This window comes from Heliconius melpomene, chromosome 17 (assembly GCF_056956725.1).
Source record: "Heliconius melpomene rosina isolate 202511_hmr_F chromosome 17, ASM5695672v1, whole genome shotgun sequence".
Classification (NCBI taxonomy): domain Eukaryota; kingdom Metazoa; phylum Arthropoda; class Insecta; order Lepidoptera; family Nymphalidae; genus Heliconius; species Heliconius melpomene.
This window is the reverse complement of record NC_140405.1, coordinates 14494969-14514077: the sequence shown is the minus strand read 5'-3', so window position 1 is coordinate 14514077 and position 19109 is coordinate 14494969. Positions and strand designations below refer to the sequence as shown.

The 19109-nt window shown below is 34.9% G+C and overlaps 1 protein-coding gene across 2 annotated transcripts; it reads left to right on the top strand.

The window, feature by feature from the left end:
• Positions 1–218: 218 nt before the first annotated feature.
• On the top strand, positions 219–17400 carry LOC146530506 (dipeptidyl peptidase 9). Of its 2 annotated transcripts, none has more exons than XM_085200356.1 (19): positions 219–731; positions 2444–2645; positions 4453–4631; positions 5105–5202; positions 5706–5808; positions 6172–6302; positions 6936–7062; positions 7610–7757; positions 8162–8336; positions 8686–8795; positions 9183–9329; positions 9602–9731; positions 10197–10292; positions 10556–10749; positions 11151–11294; positions 11770–11848; positions 12770–12962; positions 13558–13669; positions 14051–17400. In XM_085200356.1, exons 1-19 carry the CDS (start codon positions 466–468, stop codon positions 14141–14143), a joined length of 2727 nt encoding a protein of 908 aa, XP_085056482.1. In that variant the 5' UTR covers positions 219–465; the 3' UTR covers positions 14144–17400. The 2 variants fall into 2 exon arrangements, with proteins under 2 accessions (XP_085056482.1, XP_085056483.1); XM_085200357.1 differs by lacking the exon at positions 219–731 and adding an exon at positions 1434–1575.
• Positions 17401–19109: the final 1709 nt, after the last annotated feature.

The following is a 19109-nucleotide window of genomic DNA, read 5'->3' as shown; positions in this document are numbered from 1 at the left end:
TAATATAATAGATTTAAAAGAAAAATGCTCTAAATCATGAAAATAATACAAATTTAACAATTATTATAGAAATTACTACTTAATAAAAAAGAATTTTTTTTAATAATTAATATCGTAAGTATAATTACTACAGCTTTTACAGAGTATAAATATGTTATATTTTATATCAGCTGTGTTTGACACTTGTCATACATCTGTGAACGATGGGCGGACTCTTTTCAATATCTGTAATCTGTGCCATTTGGCAAGAAAAGTCAAAAAGCAGTGTGTTGGCTCAATTTAGACAAAATATTCACAATTATCACGTAATTCTTTAATATAATGACACTCATATTATACAATTAGCAATGTTATTAGCATAAATATATTAATCAAGTGTAAACGAATGAATTAAATGGCTCCCGGTTTTTGAGCCGTCATGCCAAGGGATTTTCGATATATAATTTTTTTATTTGATTTTATAAAATGGAATTGAGAGAGGCTGGTGATGGAGTTGCGTCGATATTTGATAGACCCCCGAAAAGATATAGCTGGGCTGAAGTGAGACAGGCGGTGCACGATTTAAGAAAAGAATTATCGTCTTTATCAACGATGGTCCCGATGGCTATTTCATTTAGAAAACTCAGCAATGGTAAAGTGAGGATATATTTCTTGAGGACGCCGCAAAACGGTTGGGAGATCACCCTTTTGTATACTGATATCAATCCTTCCCAACAACCCAGTAATGCAAGGTGTGTGAGCAAATTGTTATTGACAGTTTTTATATTTACTATATTTGAAGACATTTTTAACTTAAAATATAAAAATAATAACTGAAAATTCCATTATATTACTGTTACTATTTGAAATCCTTAAAACATTTTCTAATTAATATTACTTACTACTTGTATTACATTAAAAACAATGAATTACAAGCAAAAATTGTACATACATTATCATATATAGTTGTTGATTTTGTATGTAAATTAATTAATAGCTATATATATATAAAATGTTAAATATTATAATTTATTATTTAAAATTTAAGTGTACTTAAAATATGCAAAAACAGGATTGTTGGAGTTTTACAAGAAAATTTCATACATTTTATAATAAGTTTACCAGATTTTAAATTAATTGTATTGTTTTATAATTATTGTTCAAAATAGTTTTGAATACATCTATAGTAAGAACTATAAATAATATATTAAGAATAATAAATAGTTTTCTGATCAAAAGTTTTTAAAGGCATGTACTAAATATGCCTTTTTTTTATTTATTTTTTATTTCCCACATCATATCCACATATAGCACGATAGGCAGAGGATATTTAGTGTAAAGACACAGAATGGAGTAAAACAGAAATTCATTCATTCAGACATTATGTCAATGTCAGTCATCGTCATTCTGACATAATGTGAGTTTCTTGCTGGCTTTTCTCAGCAGAACTGCCTTCCAAACCGGTGGTAGCTTTTTGTTCATATGTTCATTCAACAATTCAAAAGTGCTTATAGTAATTGCCTATTTGAATAAAGAATATTTTGAATTTGAATTAATGTTTGTACTGTTTACACTTATTGTTGTTGTGGTTATTGTGTGAGTAATGTCTATTTGTAAGTGTATTGAAAATGGAAATTGTGTCTGAGCTATTCACATGCACACATCACTGGTGATAATGTAATGTGATTATTGTGTGCAGTGTAGTGTATTGAAAATGTCAAACTTGTTCATAAACTTTCAACTACACTAGACCTAGGTAGCCTTAGATATATATTTTTTTATTGTAGATAGGCAAACATTTGTCCTCTATCTCACCTGGTGGTAAGTTACAATGCGAACGATTAGTGACACTTGTGTTCATACAAAAACACTCTTTGTATATCATACCTTAAGAGTAGTATATGTATCCTACATTGCATATTCTAAGTGTTGGATGGCACTTGTCCAAATGCTATAATGTAGCAACATTGCACAGGTAATATTGTTACATCTTAGTGTTCCTAGATAAATTAACCAAAAAGTTTCTGAGATTAGTTCAGTCAACAACCTTTATAATACTTGTAGCTGAGCATATACTGTAACTGGGTTTTAAAGGTCAACTGAAGTGTCCTCTTTCCTCACTTACTGCTCACTTTTCATTCATAAATCTTTTTTTAAAAAAGAGCAGTGGTTGTGCCCCAGCCTCCTCAGTACATTCTTCTTCATTCTAACCGTCATATACTCGCAAGTGCATTCTGTGTATTTTTAATTACGGTTTCAGAGATCGCATTTCCACAGTATTCATCATACTTTCATTCTTTTTCTGTAATACCCATGTTTTGCTGCCATATAACAGCGTTGGTACCAACACTGCATTGTGTAATGTGAACGGCCAAACGTGCAGCTGTGCTATATATTATATAACATATGCTGTGTATATTATATAACAAAAGAACTAATATTTACTTTCTAATTTGTCTCATAGATTAGACTGGAAACCCCTAATAGAATCGAATGTGGCTCTCGGAGTGTCGTCAGGCAAGTGGTCGCGTGAGGAACAATTATTATGGGAGCGGCAGAGGGTCGCCGGATGGGGGATAGCATCGTATGAACTACATCAAAAGACTGGCAGGGTACTGTTTCCATGTGCGTCTTCGCTGTTTGTGGCCGAGGAAGAATCTAACCAGGTGTGTTGATTAGAAGAAAGTTAAAAAATATGTGCTTAATTATTTATTAATTAGGAATAATATATTTAAAAGTTTATGAATTTTGTATTAATAGTTGCATGTGATGGAGTATTTTTTTATTTGGACGGAATTTGGGATATGGTTTTTATATGTATGGGTTACAGACTGTGTATAGTTCGATATTCAATACTTTGCGGTAATACATAGGAAACGTGTAGGTAATATATGAAATATTTATTATTTTATACTTTACTTAGGTATTCTATAAAATGTCGAATACGCAGGCGGTAATATATGTATAAGATGTGAACAAGGAAAGGAAGGCGCGAGCAGTTTTTTTAGAGCCATCTCTCCCGTAGTGCTCGCGCACCTGCTTGTGCTCCTGAGCTGACACCGGTGCTAACGCGTTTGTTTCTGCACTCTTACTTAGTCGGCGTAGTCCCATATTCTCATAGAAGAGCGCTCTTAGCTTTGATTGAGTGTGGCATGGGGCCCTCCTGTTAAACTTTCATCCTATGGGCTTCCCAGAATTTATGCAAGTGAATCGCCAGCTTTCTCACTGGGTGCAGCATCAAGGTCGCTCTCGACGGTTATTGCTCCAAACATATGTTTGGAGGAAAACCGTCGTCAGCACACAGCCTTTGGGAACGCCAGCGTTCCCCAAGGCTGCATGCTGCTGCGTGTCCAGAGTTGACACATGGCATGGCATGTTTATGTATTCATTTATTTAATGCTTTAGTACACCAAAATGATACACCTTATAAAAATAATAACCAAAAAAAAATTGATGAAAAGGCGGCCTCACATCACAGGTGATCTCTATCAAGCAACCTTTACCATCAAAAATCAGAAGACGCAAGGAAAGTGGTTGGTGTACAAATGATATGAGAACAGACAATTGGAGAACATATGTTCTCAGAGTTTAACAAATTTAGTAAAAATGGAGAAGAAGAAGAAAAAAAAAATACATGCAATACCTTACAAATAATGTTTCTTCATGGGGTGAAAGGAACTTGGTTCAATGCAATCCAAAGAAGACGCAAGTTTGCGCGTTAACTACAAAAAAATCCCCCGCATACAACGCAGAGCCGTTCGAATCTTTGGGGACCCAATGACCTGTGCAGGGCTTGACACATTGGCTTAGCGTAGAGATGGTAGCTTTTTGTTCATATGTTCATTCGACGATTCAAAAGTGCTTATTATAAGTTTATTTGAATAAAGAATATTTTGAATTTGAATTTGAATTTGATGTCCCCTCGCTGTGCGTTCCCTACTGCATTTATTAATTTTCTAACCGCACACTACGTCATAAACTCAAGTACCATTCACGCAATCTGGATTCGTGGCCCTCCACTACTGTACGGTTTTGTAGGAACTTCGTGGAATGGCCTACCTGCGGGAGTGCTTCCAGGTCAATACGACCTGGGTACCTTCAAAAAGCGCGTCTATCTCCACCTTGAAAGCCGGCAACGCACCTGAAGCTCCTCTGGTGTTATACGAGGTTGTGGGCAACGGTGATCACTTACCATCAGGTGACCCGTACGCTCGTTAGCCTTTTCTTTTTCCATAAATTTAAAAATATATATATACAAACAAACTGAGGCTGTGATGGGACAGCATTTGATTGAAATTATAACTTACTTTATGTGATTACTTTTAATGAATGATTTCCTGGTAAGAAAACAAAGCGCATCGTTAAGTGTAGCTTCTGCACACTGTAAGTTCGAAAGTTTTAACACGCTTCCTCTACCTATCCTGCTTTATCTGATTTTTGCTATGTAAAGTTTTTTACTTCTACATCTTCCAGTCACCACCTCTAGTACCGCGAGTGCTAAGCACGGGCTGGGGTGCCCCGTTAACCCCTGCCATGTGCCCGTCTAGCCCCTCGTTGGTGGCGCACGCCGCACGAGGTGATATATGGCTTGCCGGAGACATATTGAAAAGGCCAGCTAGGTTGACATATGCTTGCAAGGGAAGAGATGATCGGTAAGGCTTTAATTGTTGGTTTTTTGGATGATGGATGACTGTTTTCCATAGATACTGGGCCAATTTCTAGAACAAAGACTAAAAAAAGGCATTGTGGAGTACAATTTAAAGACATCGTATTATTTTTAATTCTAATAAATAAATAATCAAAACGCAAACTAATATAATATAAACAACAATGATATGGATTCTCTTATCGGACACATATGGATGACGCACAGACGCACAAGTGTGCAAATGTAAACGCGATGGTTGTGGGTTCGAATTCCATTCAGGTTAATAAAATATTTAATCTTTTCATATCTTAGCTTAGTTCCACCACTCACCACGCAATGCCTCAAGAATTCCACGGAAAATGGGGAACGGAAGTATCTTAATGGGAACGAAGTGTTTTAATACTAGGTCTCCAAATTCCCTCTGCCTACCCCACTATGTCCAGGGTAGGCAGAAAAAACGAACATTTCTTTTTCCAGGCTAGCAGACGATCCGTGTCAGGCAGGTGTGCCTTGCTACGTGACTCAGGAAGAGTTCTCCAGGTACACTGGTTTCTGGTGGCAACCTGCTAGAGATGGTAAGAGACATTGCACCTAGTGTTGAGACACTCTGTTCTACGTTTTCTGTTCTAATTTGAGACATTGCTTGTTGATTGGTGAAGCTCATCGCTAAACTTTGTCTTTTCAGAGTGGAGAAATAGAAAATTATTCATATGTTTGGGATCGAACCCACAACGTACTTTTCCAGTCAGACACTGCCTTTCTCGAGGCTTTTTCGATGTCACTCGTAGCGGCTGGCCACAAGCGTGCGGCTGTAAACGCTATAGAGTGTGGGTTCGATTTCCATTCAAGAAAATAAAATATTTCATATTTTCATTTCCTCGCTCTAGTAACGAGGCAAAGCGCGGCGTTGAGTTCCGCCAATCAAAATGCAACGCCACTAGAATTCAGTGGAAAGTGGGAATGAAAGTGTCTTAATGAGAACGTAGTGTTTTAACACTAGGTTCTCTCTGTCAACCCCGCTGTATGTGGGATACAGCGTGATAGTAAAAAAATAAAAATTTTTACTTGTTTTTTCTAGATGATGTATTTCGAATAGTATTTGAAGAGGTGGATGAGAGTGAAGTGAAAATATTCAGTTTCCCATCGTCTCAGAGTTCCAGCGGTGAAGTGGAAGAGTTCAGGTACGTTCATGTTTGAAAGAGGTCACAAGTTCATATACAGAATAAAAAAATCTATGTATACTTGATATTAAAAAAAAAATACCTTTCGGCCGGGATTGACAATGTGTGGCGTTGAGTTATGCCATTATTTTTGTAATAGGCAAAAAGTGGACTATTAATATTAGTATAATCTTTTGGTAGTTTTATATGAAAATATTTAATAAATAAAGGATAATTAGTATTTGTCGAATTGTAAGTAATAACAACGTCCTTCGATACCGAATTTCATTATATTTGAAACACATAGTTTTACCGTAGTAGTACGACGAGTAGTAAGAAGAGGACACAACCACAACCAACGCGTCACAATATTATATGTTCCAGGTTTCCCAGAGCCGGCACGCCAAACGCTAAGTCCATACTCAAATTAGTTACTTTTAAACTACAAAAGGCGCCATTGAATCAAACTGTTTTGGATTTTTATCAAGAAGGTCAATCAGGGATGTCTTCACAATGTATGTACATGTATATATAAATTACAACATTGAAAGCGGAGAAGGAAGTGTTTGTGTTTTAACACTAGGTTCTCTACGTTTATCTTGCTATATGCGTGCAAGCTGATAAAAAAATCTGTTATTTTTCGTAAAATTTGATTAGATTTATTACATACTACAGTAGTGTAGTTGTAAGGTTGGTGTTTAAATGAAAAGCTTGTAGGTATGAATGTGTTTTTTTAATTCACGAATGAACTGAATGTCGCTTATAGCAAGGTGGGGTAAGTAAACGGAACCTAATGTTAATACACTCCCCTCCCTACTTTCCGATACATTGTGTTACCAATACTACTATTCCAATAATAATAATTTATATATTCGGCTTCGGCTTGGCCTGTGTAGTCAAATGCGAATAACCAAAAAAATTTCATATACAAACTTTCATATACAACTTTAAGTTTTACATTTTTTTAATATTCTAATTTGACCGAAATGATTAAAGTTATATAATGTAGCTTGTAGTCTATTTCGATAAATGTACTATCAAACAGAAACCGAATTTTCAATTTAAGCCAGTTGTTTCTGAGATTAGCGTTATTAGGTAATACACTCTTCAGAATTATATTATTATTATAGATTTTCCTTAACTTTCAGCTCAAGAAACTAGTGACTTAATGGAAGTGACTGACATAAGATGGTATGAACTGAAACAATCTTTGAAAGAGATTTTCCCCTGGTTTGAATATTTGGCCAGGATTGGATGGACACCTTGTGGGAATTAGTAAGTATTTACGTTTCACTCTTGCTATTTAAGTTTCTTCTCCTTCTGCTTATTCCGCTATGAGTGATGCCGTATCCCACGAGGAACTAAGTGTTAAGACACTATGTTCCCCACACGCAAACATCTTCGAGATATGTTTGAGCTACGCAACCCAACTTTGTTGTTTGTCTTGTTACCAGAAAGAGAAATTATAAAAAATATTTTACAAATATTAAATAATACCCTGAGTAGGAATCAAACCCACACCCACCCACACTGAACATATCAAAATGTTCTTTATATTATGTACAGACAGGCCAATGTGGTGTGGCCGCCTGAAGTAGTAGGCTTAATTAAATCTTAGACTTTCTGAATAACGCGTTAACAACGCGTAATTCAGAAAGATTCGGGAAAAATAAACAAAAGTAAAAAAAACCTAAAATGAAATCTGCGCAGCCACCATCGGGTAAGACCGGCTCAGGGCGACTTCGACTCGTCTGCCTTGTTCTGTTCTGTACTGTTTTTTTCCCTATTTTATAAGAATATTTTATTTGTTTTAATATTTTAGTGTCTGGATCCAAGTTCTAGATAGAAAACAACAAAGACTGGAGCTAGCGTTGGTTCCTTTAAGCGCTTTTACACTACGAGCGGGATATCAACACGCGCCCACCGAACTTCAACCTGAGAACAGTCAAGAGGATAGTAGTGCTAATACGGTATTGTTTTTCCTAGTCCTTTATTCATTGTTTATTCGTTAATTATTTATTTAATTCAATCATTCATTCACTCATTCGTTCGATTCTTTTATTAACTTTATAAAGAGAAATAGTAGTGTAGTGTAGTCATAGTGCTGAGAGGGGTGCTTGGTTTATAGTTGGGGGTTACTTAAAAAATATTTGCTACTGTTGTTGTTTTTTAGCTACACGCTGTATCTCTCACCTAGCAAAGAGTATCTGGGAACTCAACACCGTGCTTTGCCTCATTTCCAGAGCAAGGAAAAGAAAAAAATATTAAATATTCATTTACTCAAGTGTTTACAATCGCATGCTAGTGCTCCTGCACAACGGCTGGTTTCATAAAAAAGAATACATATTTAACTTAATTTTTCTTCCACCTCCAGGATATCCAGGTGCTCATCAACGAAACAGCGCCCGACGCTTGGATCAACGTCCACGATATTCTCCACTTTTTACCCTCAACTCCTGGCAGTATCAGCTTCATATGGGCTTCTGAAGAAACTGGACACTTGCACTTGTATCACGTTACCTGTGCCTTACCTGTGAACAGGGCTTGTTGTGAGTTGTTTTTGTACAGTACAATCGACGAGTCGTGGCGGCTCTAAAGTTAGCTGAAGATTTGATTTTGAAAATTTTTATTTTTTATTATTGTTTATTACTTCCCGTATACGAGTGAACAAAGTGAAAATGTTCAGGAAGCGTACCTCCTTCAGGTGGGGAGTACGGCCATAAATTATAATTTTAAACAAAAAGCAGCGTTAAGTTGAGGTACTAAACATCCATTGGCTTAAAAAATAGAATAAGCGTACTTACACTGGATTTACTCTGCTTACCCTATTATGCGGGAAAATGTGGGAAGCCGCTTTTCCATTTGAAAATAATAAATATATAATTTATTTACTTACAGCGGTAGCAGATATGATAGTTGAAGATGAGTCGAATGCTCTAGGACCAAGTGTGATATCGAAACAAACAATCACCAGCGGCGAATGGGAGGTCATGGGGAGGAAGATATGGGTGTGTTTTTATGTGTTTCATATGTGTTCGTATGAGTTCTTGTGTTTTTTGTTAATTAGGGTTAGGAAATATGTTTTATGCTTAAATTTGTTTAATGGGGACAAAAGAAACACTGGGAACAAAGATAATATTTTTTTTATCATCCTTATTTATATTATTATAGACAGTATATAAAAGACGCATATTCAATTCCTGCTAAGATCAAGAAAGTAGTATATCGTAAGGTTAGCTGCCACTGAAAAGTAATAATATAAAAAAAATACTTAAACTTATGTTGAACACGCTACTACGCGCATAATAGTAAGTTTCTCTTTTAAACATAATTTATGATTTTAATTGATTTTTTAATTTATTTAGTACTTACTCTAACAATTTTTACCTCTCCAGGTGGACGAACCCCGAGGTCTAATTTACTTCGTAGGGCTCCGGGAGACGCCCCTGGAGCGCCATTTATACGTGACGTCATACAACCCGCCCTCCACCATCACGCTGCTTACCAATGTTGGACACTCGCATACTGTTGATATGGACGAGGTAGGGGTTTCGATTTTGTTTTAAGAAAATTTTTTAACTCGGTTCCCGAGATGTGGATAGTAGACACAATCCACTAAGTTCATTCGTTGTTTACTTCGTTCTTCACACACTCTTCAATTTTCGAGATATTGCGAGTTGAGCGGTGGAACTTAAGTACTGAAAATTTGTCTTATAAAAGCGAAGAATTTAAAAATATTCATTCCCCACTACCATTTCTATTTATTTCAATTTTTTTTTAGGAAACTAATGTAAATATACTCATTAATTTCCAGGAGTGTTCAACAGTAGTCATCACGTCATCCAATATAAGCACGGCGCCTAACACGCGTGTGTATCGTGTGCTACACTCCCCCGCCCCTACGTTGGTGCCTCATGGTGCGTTGGTGGAGAGGGCTGGCTCCGGTGGGTAGTGAATTCATAGTTAAAAATAAATTGTTAAGAGTTTTCATCATGTATACTTTTCTTATTGTGCAAAAATAATCCTAGAAAATCTTAAATTTCACGCTGTATCTCGTATATACTAGAGTAGGCAGAGGAAACCTGGGGACTTATTGTTACGAATTTTGGAGACCTTGCGTGTTAGTGGCAGAGCTCACGTCACACTAGTAATTAGACCTTTTTTCATATATAAAACCTATATCTTTTTTAGGTTCACGGTATATCCCGCACATAGCAGGGTAAACAGAGGGAAGCTAATGATAAAATACTCCATTCGCCAATTTCCCCGAATTCTGGAGGCATTGCGTGTCGAGTGCAGGGCACAAAATTTGGAAGTACATGAAGAAAAAAGAAATTGTCACTTTAGTATATTTCCTGTGTAGCAATTGAAAAAACAAGATATGTTAGTGTCATTATTTTTGTTTACAGACTCATCAGATACGCGTTCAGTCAACGGCTCGCGGAACAGTAGGTCGTCATCTGTGGATGGTGAGGAGGAGAATGACACGTCATTACTTATTAGAGGTTAGTTTCTCTATTATTTTTAGTTGAATGAAAGTGATTGCGAGAAAAGGAGTGGGAGAAGAGGGAGATAGAATTAAAAAGCAGGTGTTGTTTGTAATATTATTATAAGTGCTAAAAAAAGTGAAATAAAAATATATCTATGAATAATTTTACATATTGTCTCAAAAATGTTGTGGGAAATGGAGTGTCTTAACACTAATGTTCCTCTACTCAATGTGGGATACGGCACGAAACTAAAATGAATACTGTGTTTACATCCTTAGAGCGGTCGCTGGCGCCCGACGTGCCGTGTCCTCAGATCCTAAGCACGCAGCTGGCGTGCGGCGCGCGCGTGTACTGCACGCTGTGGCGCGCGCGGTGCGTGCCGGGCGCGCCGGGTTTGCCAGGCCGGCGCCGCCCTACCGTACTGCACGTGTACGGCGGGCCCGAGGTGCAGACCGTCACCAACAGCTACCGGGTACACTTACTTATTTGTGACTTCATACCATGTTACTACTGATCTTACTTGTATTTTTATTTAAAACAGAAACTAAATTTAAAGCCTCCTTCACTAATGCAAAGTAAGTAACAAAATTAAATGCTTTTTATTTTATTACGAAACGTGTATTGTAATAAAATCTCTCATTATTTATTTTTTTTATTGATCATAACTTAAAAAATCACTCAATCTAATCTATTTCCCCCAAAAATACTAGTAATTACTACAAAACTATGTAACATCCATTTATACAGCTTAATTGACACGTTTAAGTGGGAGACACGTAGTGTAACCGGTCCCTGCATTGATTTTTTTTTAAATTATCTGCATAATTTTACCTGTTTCTTTTAAAAAAAATATCTCTCTACATCCCATGGCAGGGTATCAGACAGTTACGCATGCACATGCTGGCTGCCCGTGGCTTCAACGTGGTGACCGTTGACTCACGCGGATCTAAGCATCGCGGGCGGGCTTGGGAAGCCGCTATCAAGGGGAAGATGGGACAAGTGGAGCTGGATGATCAGGTAACATGATAGTACTTATTTTAAGTATTAAGTATATTTATTGTATAGTAGTGCAACAGAAGTATTTTTTGTTTTTCTTTATATACAATGAATGTATGTATGTGTAGGTGGGAAATATTTACTTGGGTGCCATGACTGATATTTAAATTTACTTTAATCCAAAAATGGAAACCCACAGAACTATTTCTAAAATAACTGATACTGGACATAAATGAACAATATAATTTAACGGAAACTTTAATGTTTTTTTATTTCCCTTTTTTTAGACCAGACAGATAAGGAATAACCGACGACCGACTGGATGTCTTTTACATCAGTTTCCCTATTCCTAATTTAATTACGATTGATATTCTTAAGTGTAAGTTTCCTAAGCGTGGCGTTTAGTTCCGCCATACTTTGCATAGATTTTCTCTAATTTCACTGGAAGGGAAAGAGAATATAATTGTACATATATTAAACAAAAAAAATTGTACAGGTAGAAGTTTTACAATGGCTGGCGAAAGAGACACGCTGTATTGATATGGATAGAGTCGCTATACACGGGTGGAGCTACGGTAAGTTGTTATATTTTAATTCATCTTCATCTTTTATTATTCTTCATTATTTTACCTTCACCTTTATCCCATATATAACAGGATAGGGAATGATATCAATGAAAAAGACTCTGTTCTCCGTTTTCCGCTTGAATTTCAGACATTGAGTGTTGAGTGGCGGGATTCAATGCCGCTCTCTGTTTACCAGAGAGGGGATGATGATTAGTCCGCGTGGTCAAATGAAAATAACTATTTATTGTGTTCACAGGTACATTGGCCTTCATCGAAACGATTAACGTTATACCTATAGACAGCACAATAAAATGGTGCTATCTGTAATAAAAATAATGTTTTAACACAAAACTATAGTTTCTGAGATTATTTGATTCAAACAAAGAATTTTCAGACTTATAAGAAAATATAGAATATGATGAACTTTATTATACAGGGTGGAAGAGGCAGCGCTTCTTTTACTGAAACTGCATTTAGGGTAAAATATTTCAAACCCAGAACTAAAGAAATTAATTAAGGTACCTCAACGGTTTGGACGTAGGATTTTTTTTTTTCATTTCCCGATTTTTATCCATACCTGTATTTCGTGTGACATACGTGTGCGACGTTGCCCCTTTGACAGGTAAGTGTGTGCGTGTTTGTATTATACTTTACAAATGGCGTTTTATTTTAAAACAATAATTTTATTATTTATTTTGTTTGAAAAAATAACTTTTCCATTTTTGGGAATTATTTTTTTTCGGAATCATATTAGGCTTTTATAGAGTAGTTAAAACTGTGGTTTCATTTAAAGTGGTGCTGACAATTCCACCCTGTATATCTACACTAATATTATATATCAATAAACAAATTATTAAATGAAATATCTATACTATAGATATTGTTGTTGTTGGTGACCGATATTTAAATGTAAGAAACATATTTTTCCAGGGGGTTACCTCGCCCTTCTAGGGCTAGCGACTCGACCCAATATGTTTAAGGTGTGCGTGGCGGGCGCGCCGGTGACGTGCTGGCGGCTCTATGACACGGCCTACACGGAGCGCTACATGGGGCTTCCGGCCGCCGCCCCTCACGCCTACAGCAGGGCTAGTGTGCTGGCTCACGCACCTTTCTTTCCTGATAGGTCAGTTAAACATGTTATAATTATTATAGATGTTATGCTATAGTCATAATCATAATTATATTCATAACCATGGTGAAGACCAGTCGCAACACAGGGGCAAAAACGTGTGATTGTGAACGCGATAGGGTGTGGGTTCGATTCTCACTCGAGGCAGCAGCGCAGCGTTGAGTGCCGCCACTCGCCACGTAATGCTTCCAGAATTCAACGGTATATGGGAAGCGGAGTGTCCTGGCACTAGGCTCCGTCTGCCTATCTTGCTACATGAGAATGATGATTGCTGTAAAAAAATCATGATTATAATCATATTTGTCGTCATTATCATTATTATAGTTGTAGTTATATTCATAGTCGTAGTCATTATCTTAATGGTCGTCATAGACTGGATCATCTATTACGGAGCACTATGGGACTACCGGCCTCCGCCCCTCACGCTTATAGTAAGGTTAGCCTAGTCTGATAAGTGTGTTAAAAATATTTTTTATATCGTTTTAGCGAACGGAGTGTCTTAACACTAGATTCCCTCTATCTACCCTGCTATATGCGAGATACAGCGTGAAGCTAAAAAAGAAGGTAATCTATTGTTTATTTATTACAGAGAAGGAAGACTACTTATAATACACGGCCTCGCTGATGAAAATGTACATTTTTGTCACACGGCAGCGTTGCTGTCAGAACTGATACGGCTCGGGAAACCACATAGGGTTCAGGTTAGTTGGTGTGATAGTTCGGGGTTGATTCCCGATTTTGTACAATTTTTTTTTTAAATAACTCAAAATATAGTAGTAGTAGTATAATAACTCAAAGTAACTCAAAAGATTTTTGAATTAATGATATTTTGTTGTGATATATTGTAAAAGCGAAAAAAAGACCCCCTACTCGAAGAAATAAATTATTATCATTTCCTCGTAGATTTGACCAAAGTTCGGCATTGAGTTAGCCACACAACACGCGTTTTTAGTGTTATATGAGACCTACCTTGCTATATGAGACTTAGAACGTGAAATTCATAAGTAAATCGTGTCACATCTCAAATAAAAATTATTCATATTCTGTTTCGAAAGTTGTATAAAATATGTTATTTTTTGCAGCTTTACCCCGGTGAAAGGCACTCATTGCGTGCAATGCACGCGTCCAAGCACTACGAAGCGACACTACTTCATTTCCTACACGAAAATCTGTAAACCACACACAAAATCCAATAGAGACCGACATGGCGGCGGTTTCTGTCTCAATACGTCATATAAGTTGAACCAAAATGGCGATTAATATAAAAAAAGACACTATCTAGGATCAATGTTTAGTGTAAAATGAAGATAGGCATAAATTAATATTAGTAACAAAATAATAATTATTATTATGATTTTTTAAATATTTTATATAAAATATAAAACTTCTTTTTCCTATCACAATTTAATTTTTTTTTATGTTCGTTTGACATTTTTTACTAAGTCTTTACAAAATTTATACAATATAGCAAAAAAAATAGTTTATTATTATTTATGTGCATTTAAAATTTTCATTAATGCAAAGAAATGCCAAAAATGAAAAATGAAAAATGGCGGCATATCGATATTATATATGTCTATCTTCAATAGTTGAAATATAGCTAAGAAATATAAGTGTAATTGTTAGTGTGCGAGCGAGACAAAAAAAACAAAATCGTCTAGTTGTGTCTCTTTCCAACATGTGTCATCCTGTGTAAATTATATTACATATGAAATTAATTCCTGCTTCTATAAATAAATGTATAAAATGAGTGAGTGAGACAGAATCTATAGGTGTCTCTTTCTAATAAGTGACCATACATAAATTATAAAATAATACGGTCGACGAGTCGTAGATTTGCGCAGTTTCGATTGTAGGATTTTTCTTACATTTCATTATTTTCCTTCCGAGTGTACAATGCGCCAAATTTCATAAAGCCTAACTTCAGGACAGCCACGACTCCTCGACCGTATTATACGTTACAATTCATCGACGAAATAACTTAAAATGATATAATTCATGTGTATATTAGCACTGATGAAAATAAAGAAAAGAAATAAAATTGTACATTTGCTGTCTGTTTTTTAATAGAAGTAGTATATCTGTATGTATAAGCTGAAGAATTTGTTTGAACAACGCGCTAATCTCCGGAACTACTAATAATATATAATGTGGGCCTATATGAAAGGTTTATTGCTTGTTGCTCTCTCTTTGTAACATTTTGTGTAAGAATTGTTTAAAGGCAATCTTGTTATAGTAAACAATAGTACTATTATGAAAATATTTATATACAAAGTACAATTTCCGCGCCATTTTGGTTCAAGTTTAACTAGAGATGATTTAAAATTGTTTTATTTCAATAATAGCAACAAATATATCACAGATAATATAAAAATGTACATATTTTTTGTGGCACAAGTGCGGCGTTGAGTTCCGCCACTCAACACGCAACATAATGTTTAGGTGGAGTCTTGACACTATAATCTTTCTGCCTACACTACTGTATGCGGGATAAAGCGTGAAGTTGACAAATTAAATAAAAGGCCGATGAAAAACAATTTCATTAAGTTATATCCTTGTCTACTTCACAATAATGATATTAAATTAAAATAACGATGAATTGAAATCGAGTGAAATATACTCATCTACAAAATCGATTTTCATATTTTTTATATCGTCTGTGATGTATATTAAGTGTGATATAAACCTGTAACCGCGTCTATGCCAGTGTTATGCGATAACTTGTCGTTTATTAAAAAAGTATTGTTATTATCTGCATTTGTTTTTAAAGTATTAAAACAAAAGTCATATTATGTCAATATTCTTACAGTTTTACTTCAATAACGAGTCATGTGTGTTTGTTTATTTCGTAATATTTCACAAATTGAAAAAGAGGGTAGACAGAGATTATAAAGATTTCATTTCCTCGAGTGGGGATCGAACCCATAACCGTTTATAGTCTTACATATGTGCCCCTGCACTACGACTGGCTTCAGCCTTTCCTGCTGTATGCGGGATACACCATGAAGCTGGTTTTTAAAATAGAATAAGTTTTATGGAATTTTTGTACTACTGAGAGTTAAGAAAAGTTTTTTCTTAAATATATTTCAATTTCAATGATTTCATTATGATATATTTGAAAGGCAATTTGATTTAAAATTATATTAGCATCGAGACTAAAAAAAAATATTTTCCTAAGTAATTTACTGCTGTCTTTTTTATTAAAATATAATTTCCTCTGAAGCCTTGTGATTAATTTAAAACAATTTTAGAGGTATTGTGTAACAAACACTTATATAAAAATCCAAGCGTTGCCGTTTCAATAGTTAATCATTATTTCGATAACTAACTTTCACGTTTTAAATATATATTGCCTGTATAAATAATATATAATAATATACATAAATAGACATCTTTTTGTTATTTAACACACATAGGTTTTTTTTAACACACCATTTATGAAACTATAAAAAATTGGGGTTCAAAACTTGTGTGTCACAAATAAATATAAAAAATAGTATTCGAGTATTTATCAAACGGTATGTATTAATAAAATCGATAAAATAATTAATTCAAGTTGCAATAATCAATATCCGGATGATTTATTTTCCGGAAGTATTCAATTTATATACTATATACATATATATTGTATGTTGATTATTTATTTATGAGCTTACATGAGAGATCTTTTTAAAAAGAACCTTAAACAAATAAACACATTTTAAGAATATTTTTTGTTGATCTCGTGGTCTTTTTACTTAATTGTTACATTTTAATACAGAATTTTGTTTAAATTTTATTAAATACTCTGTAGTTGTAATATAGATTAGTGAAATATTGACCAGAATCGAGTTTATTGAAAAGCGGTTTAATTTTCGGCCGAGTATTGTATCTGTGGACATTTTCAATAACTTAACAAATTGCAAAGTGTAATTAAATAGTTTTCCTTTTTTTTTCGAACTTTCAACGGTTCTGTCAACTGTTGGAAAAACCACTACCATTGGTAGTGGTTTTTCAATCTCAAATTCAATTATATAGGAATACAACATGAATTGTCATCAATATTTAAAAAAATGAAATTAATAAAAATGAATGAAGGAAAAGAATAATCCTAAAATAGTAAATATTAGCAAATCCATTTTTTTTCCACTGTATCCCGCATATAGCAGGATACTATAACAGAGACAACTAACTGATACGACACTGTTCCCCACGCACGGCCTGAATTCTAGATATTGGCGGAACTTAAAGCCGCCCTTTATCTATCGGAGCGAGGAAATGTGAAATTATCATTTTTTTTATACAATTATGGCCAATCTTTCAACTGGATCTCACAAGTATTCATATTGTTTTGGTAACTTCGAGGCATGTTATCGCATAAATACGTAAATAGCAAATAGTCAACTATAGTTTAAGTCTCCCTATTGTTATTATAAATAAAATTTTAAACTTATTTTGTTTGGCTTTTATTTTATGCTGTAGTAGTTACCGCCCGCAGCTGCTTTTATGTGAACTTTATGACTACATACTACCCACTTCCATTGGAAATTTTAAGCTGTGAAAACTGATGTTAATCTTTTTGTTACCTTCATATTGCATCCCATACAAAGCCTACCCTAGGCAGAGGGAATCTGGGACAAAACACTTCTGTACACCATTTTCTGAATTCTCGAGATATTGCGTGTTGAGTAGCGGAACTCAACGCCGCGCTTTGCCTCGTTACCAGAACGAGAAAATAAAATATTAAATATATATAATAATGTTAATTATTTCACTCTTGAAATAAAAACTCACGTTGGGTTTCTGCAATAAATACAGTTTATTTAAAGTTTTATTTCTATTTTAAACATACATAAGTAAAAAAATAGCCTCACCTGCAATAAATACAGAAAACAACATTAAAAGCTTTTACTTCAGGTGGTTTCTTCGTTTAATTATTATTTTTATTACAATTTAATATTTTACATCCAGCTGACATTGTAGACATTGGGAACACGACATATTCCAATTTAAGAAAAATAACGCTTCGAGTAAATGAGGATCGTTATTTTTCTTATATCTCCCCCCTCGAAGGAGAACAATCACATAATATTTATGTGACTGTTCGTTAAACCATATCGTCAGTTGCTGGAATTAGTTTCGCTATATGAAAAAGGTTTGACTCTGTTTTCATGTGTCCGGTGTCAACCTCGTAGATTGAATTGGAGATTTTCTTGAGGATTTTGTATGGTCCGATTCTTATTTCATCTAGCTTTTTCCTATTGAGACGATTTCCATTTTCCACATACACGAAGTCTCCGGCATCCAATGTTATTTCTTTCCTATGTTTGTTGTATCGTTCTGCATTTTGATTATGGGATTTTTTTGTGTTTTCATAAGCTAATTCTCGATCTCTTTGTAGGTCTTCATTTGTACAATTTGTCTTCAATTCGTTGGGCAAGATATTGACACTTTCACCTTCCATTAAGTATTTAGGAGCGAATCCAGTGACCGTGTGTTCCGTTTCATTGTATCGTCTAACACACTCTTGAGCAATTGCTGTCCATGCTTTTTTATTATTTTTATTGTTCTCATTTGTTTTGCACCTTATTTTATTTACCAGAGTTTGGTTTAATCTTTCATTAAGCCCATTTGAAAATGGGGCGTCTACAGCAGTAAAAATGATCTGTACATCCTTTTCCTTTAAAAATTTTTTAAACTCTTTTGAGTTAATACCTGGGTATTGGTCTGTTAGTATTGTTCCTATATTGTTACTTTCCGTTACTTTCGTAGTGAGTTTTATAAAGTCATTGGCGGTTTGGTTTTTCGACGTTAAAATATATGCATACCTGGTAAAATGATCAACTAAAAGGTGTAAATATTTTTTTGTTGATCGCGATCCCCCAAATCCACCAATGGTATCAATGGACATAATTTCAAATGGGTAGGTAGCTGGACCTAAATGTGATAAGAACCCATATTTTGTTTTTTTCCTTGACTTGTTTTTTAGACACGTAGAACAACTATCACAAACATTTTTGATATTCATTATCATATTTGTCGCTGAATAAAATGGAGTTATCTTATTGATCATTTGCGATCTTCCCAAGTGACAATAAGTGTTGTGTATATCTTTTATCAATATTTTACTGAGGTCCTCAGATAGTATAATTTTTTCTTGTC

Bases quoted from the DNA above. Each gene is read 5' to 3' on its own strand.
- LOC146530506 (XM_085200356.1), top strand. From the start codon at position 466: ATGGAATTGAGAGAGGCTGGTGATGGAGTTGCGTCGATATTTGATAGA. The intron at 5,809-6,171 runs GTACGTTCATGT...TATATGTTCCAG, and splicing joins GGTGAAGTGGAAGAGTTCAG to GTTTCCCAGAGCCGGCACGC. The intron at 11,849-12,769 runs GTAAGTTGTTAT...ATATTTTTCCAG, and splicing joins TATACACGGGTGGAGCTACG to GGGGTTACCTCGCCCTTCTA.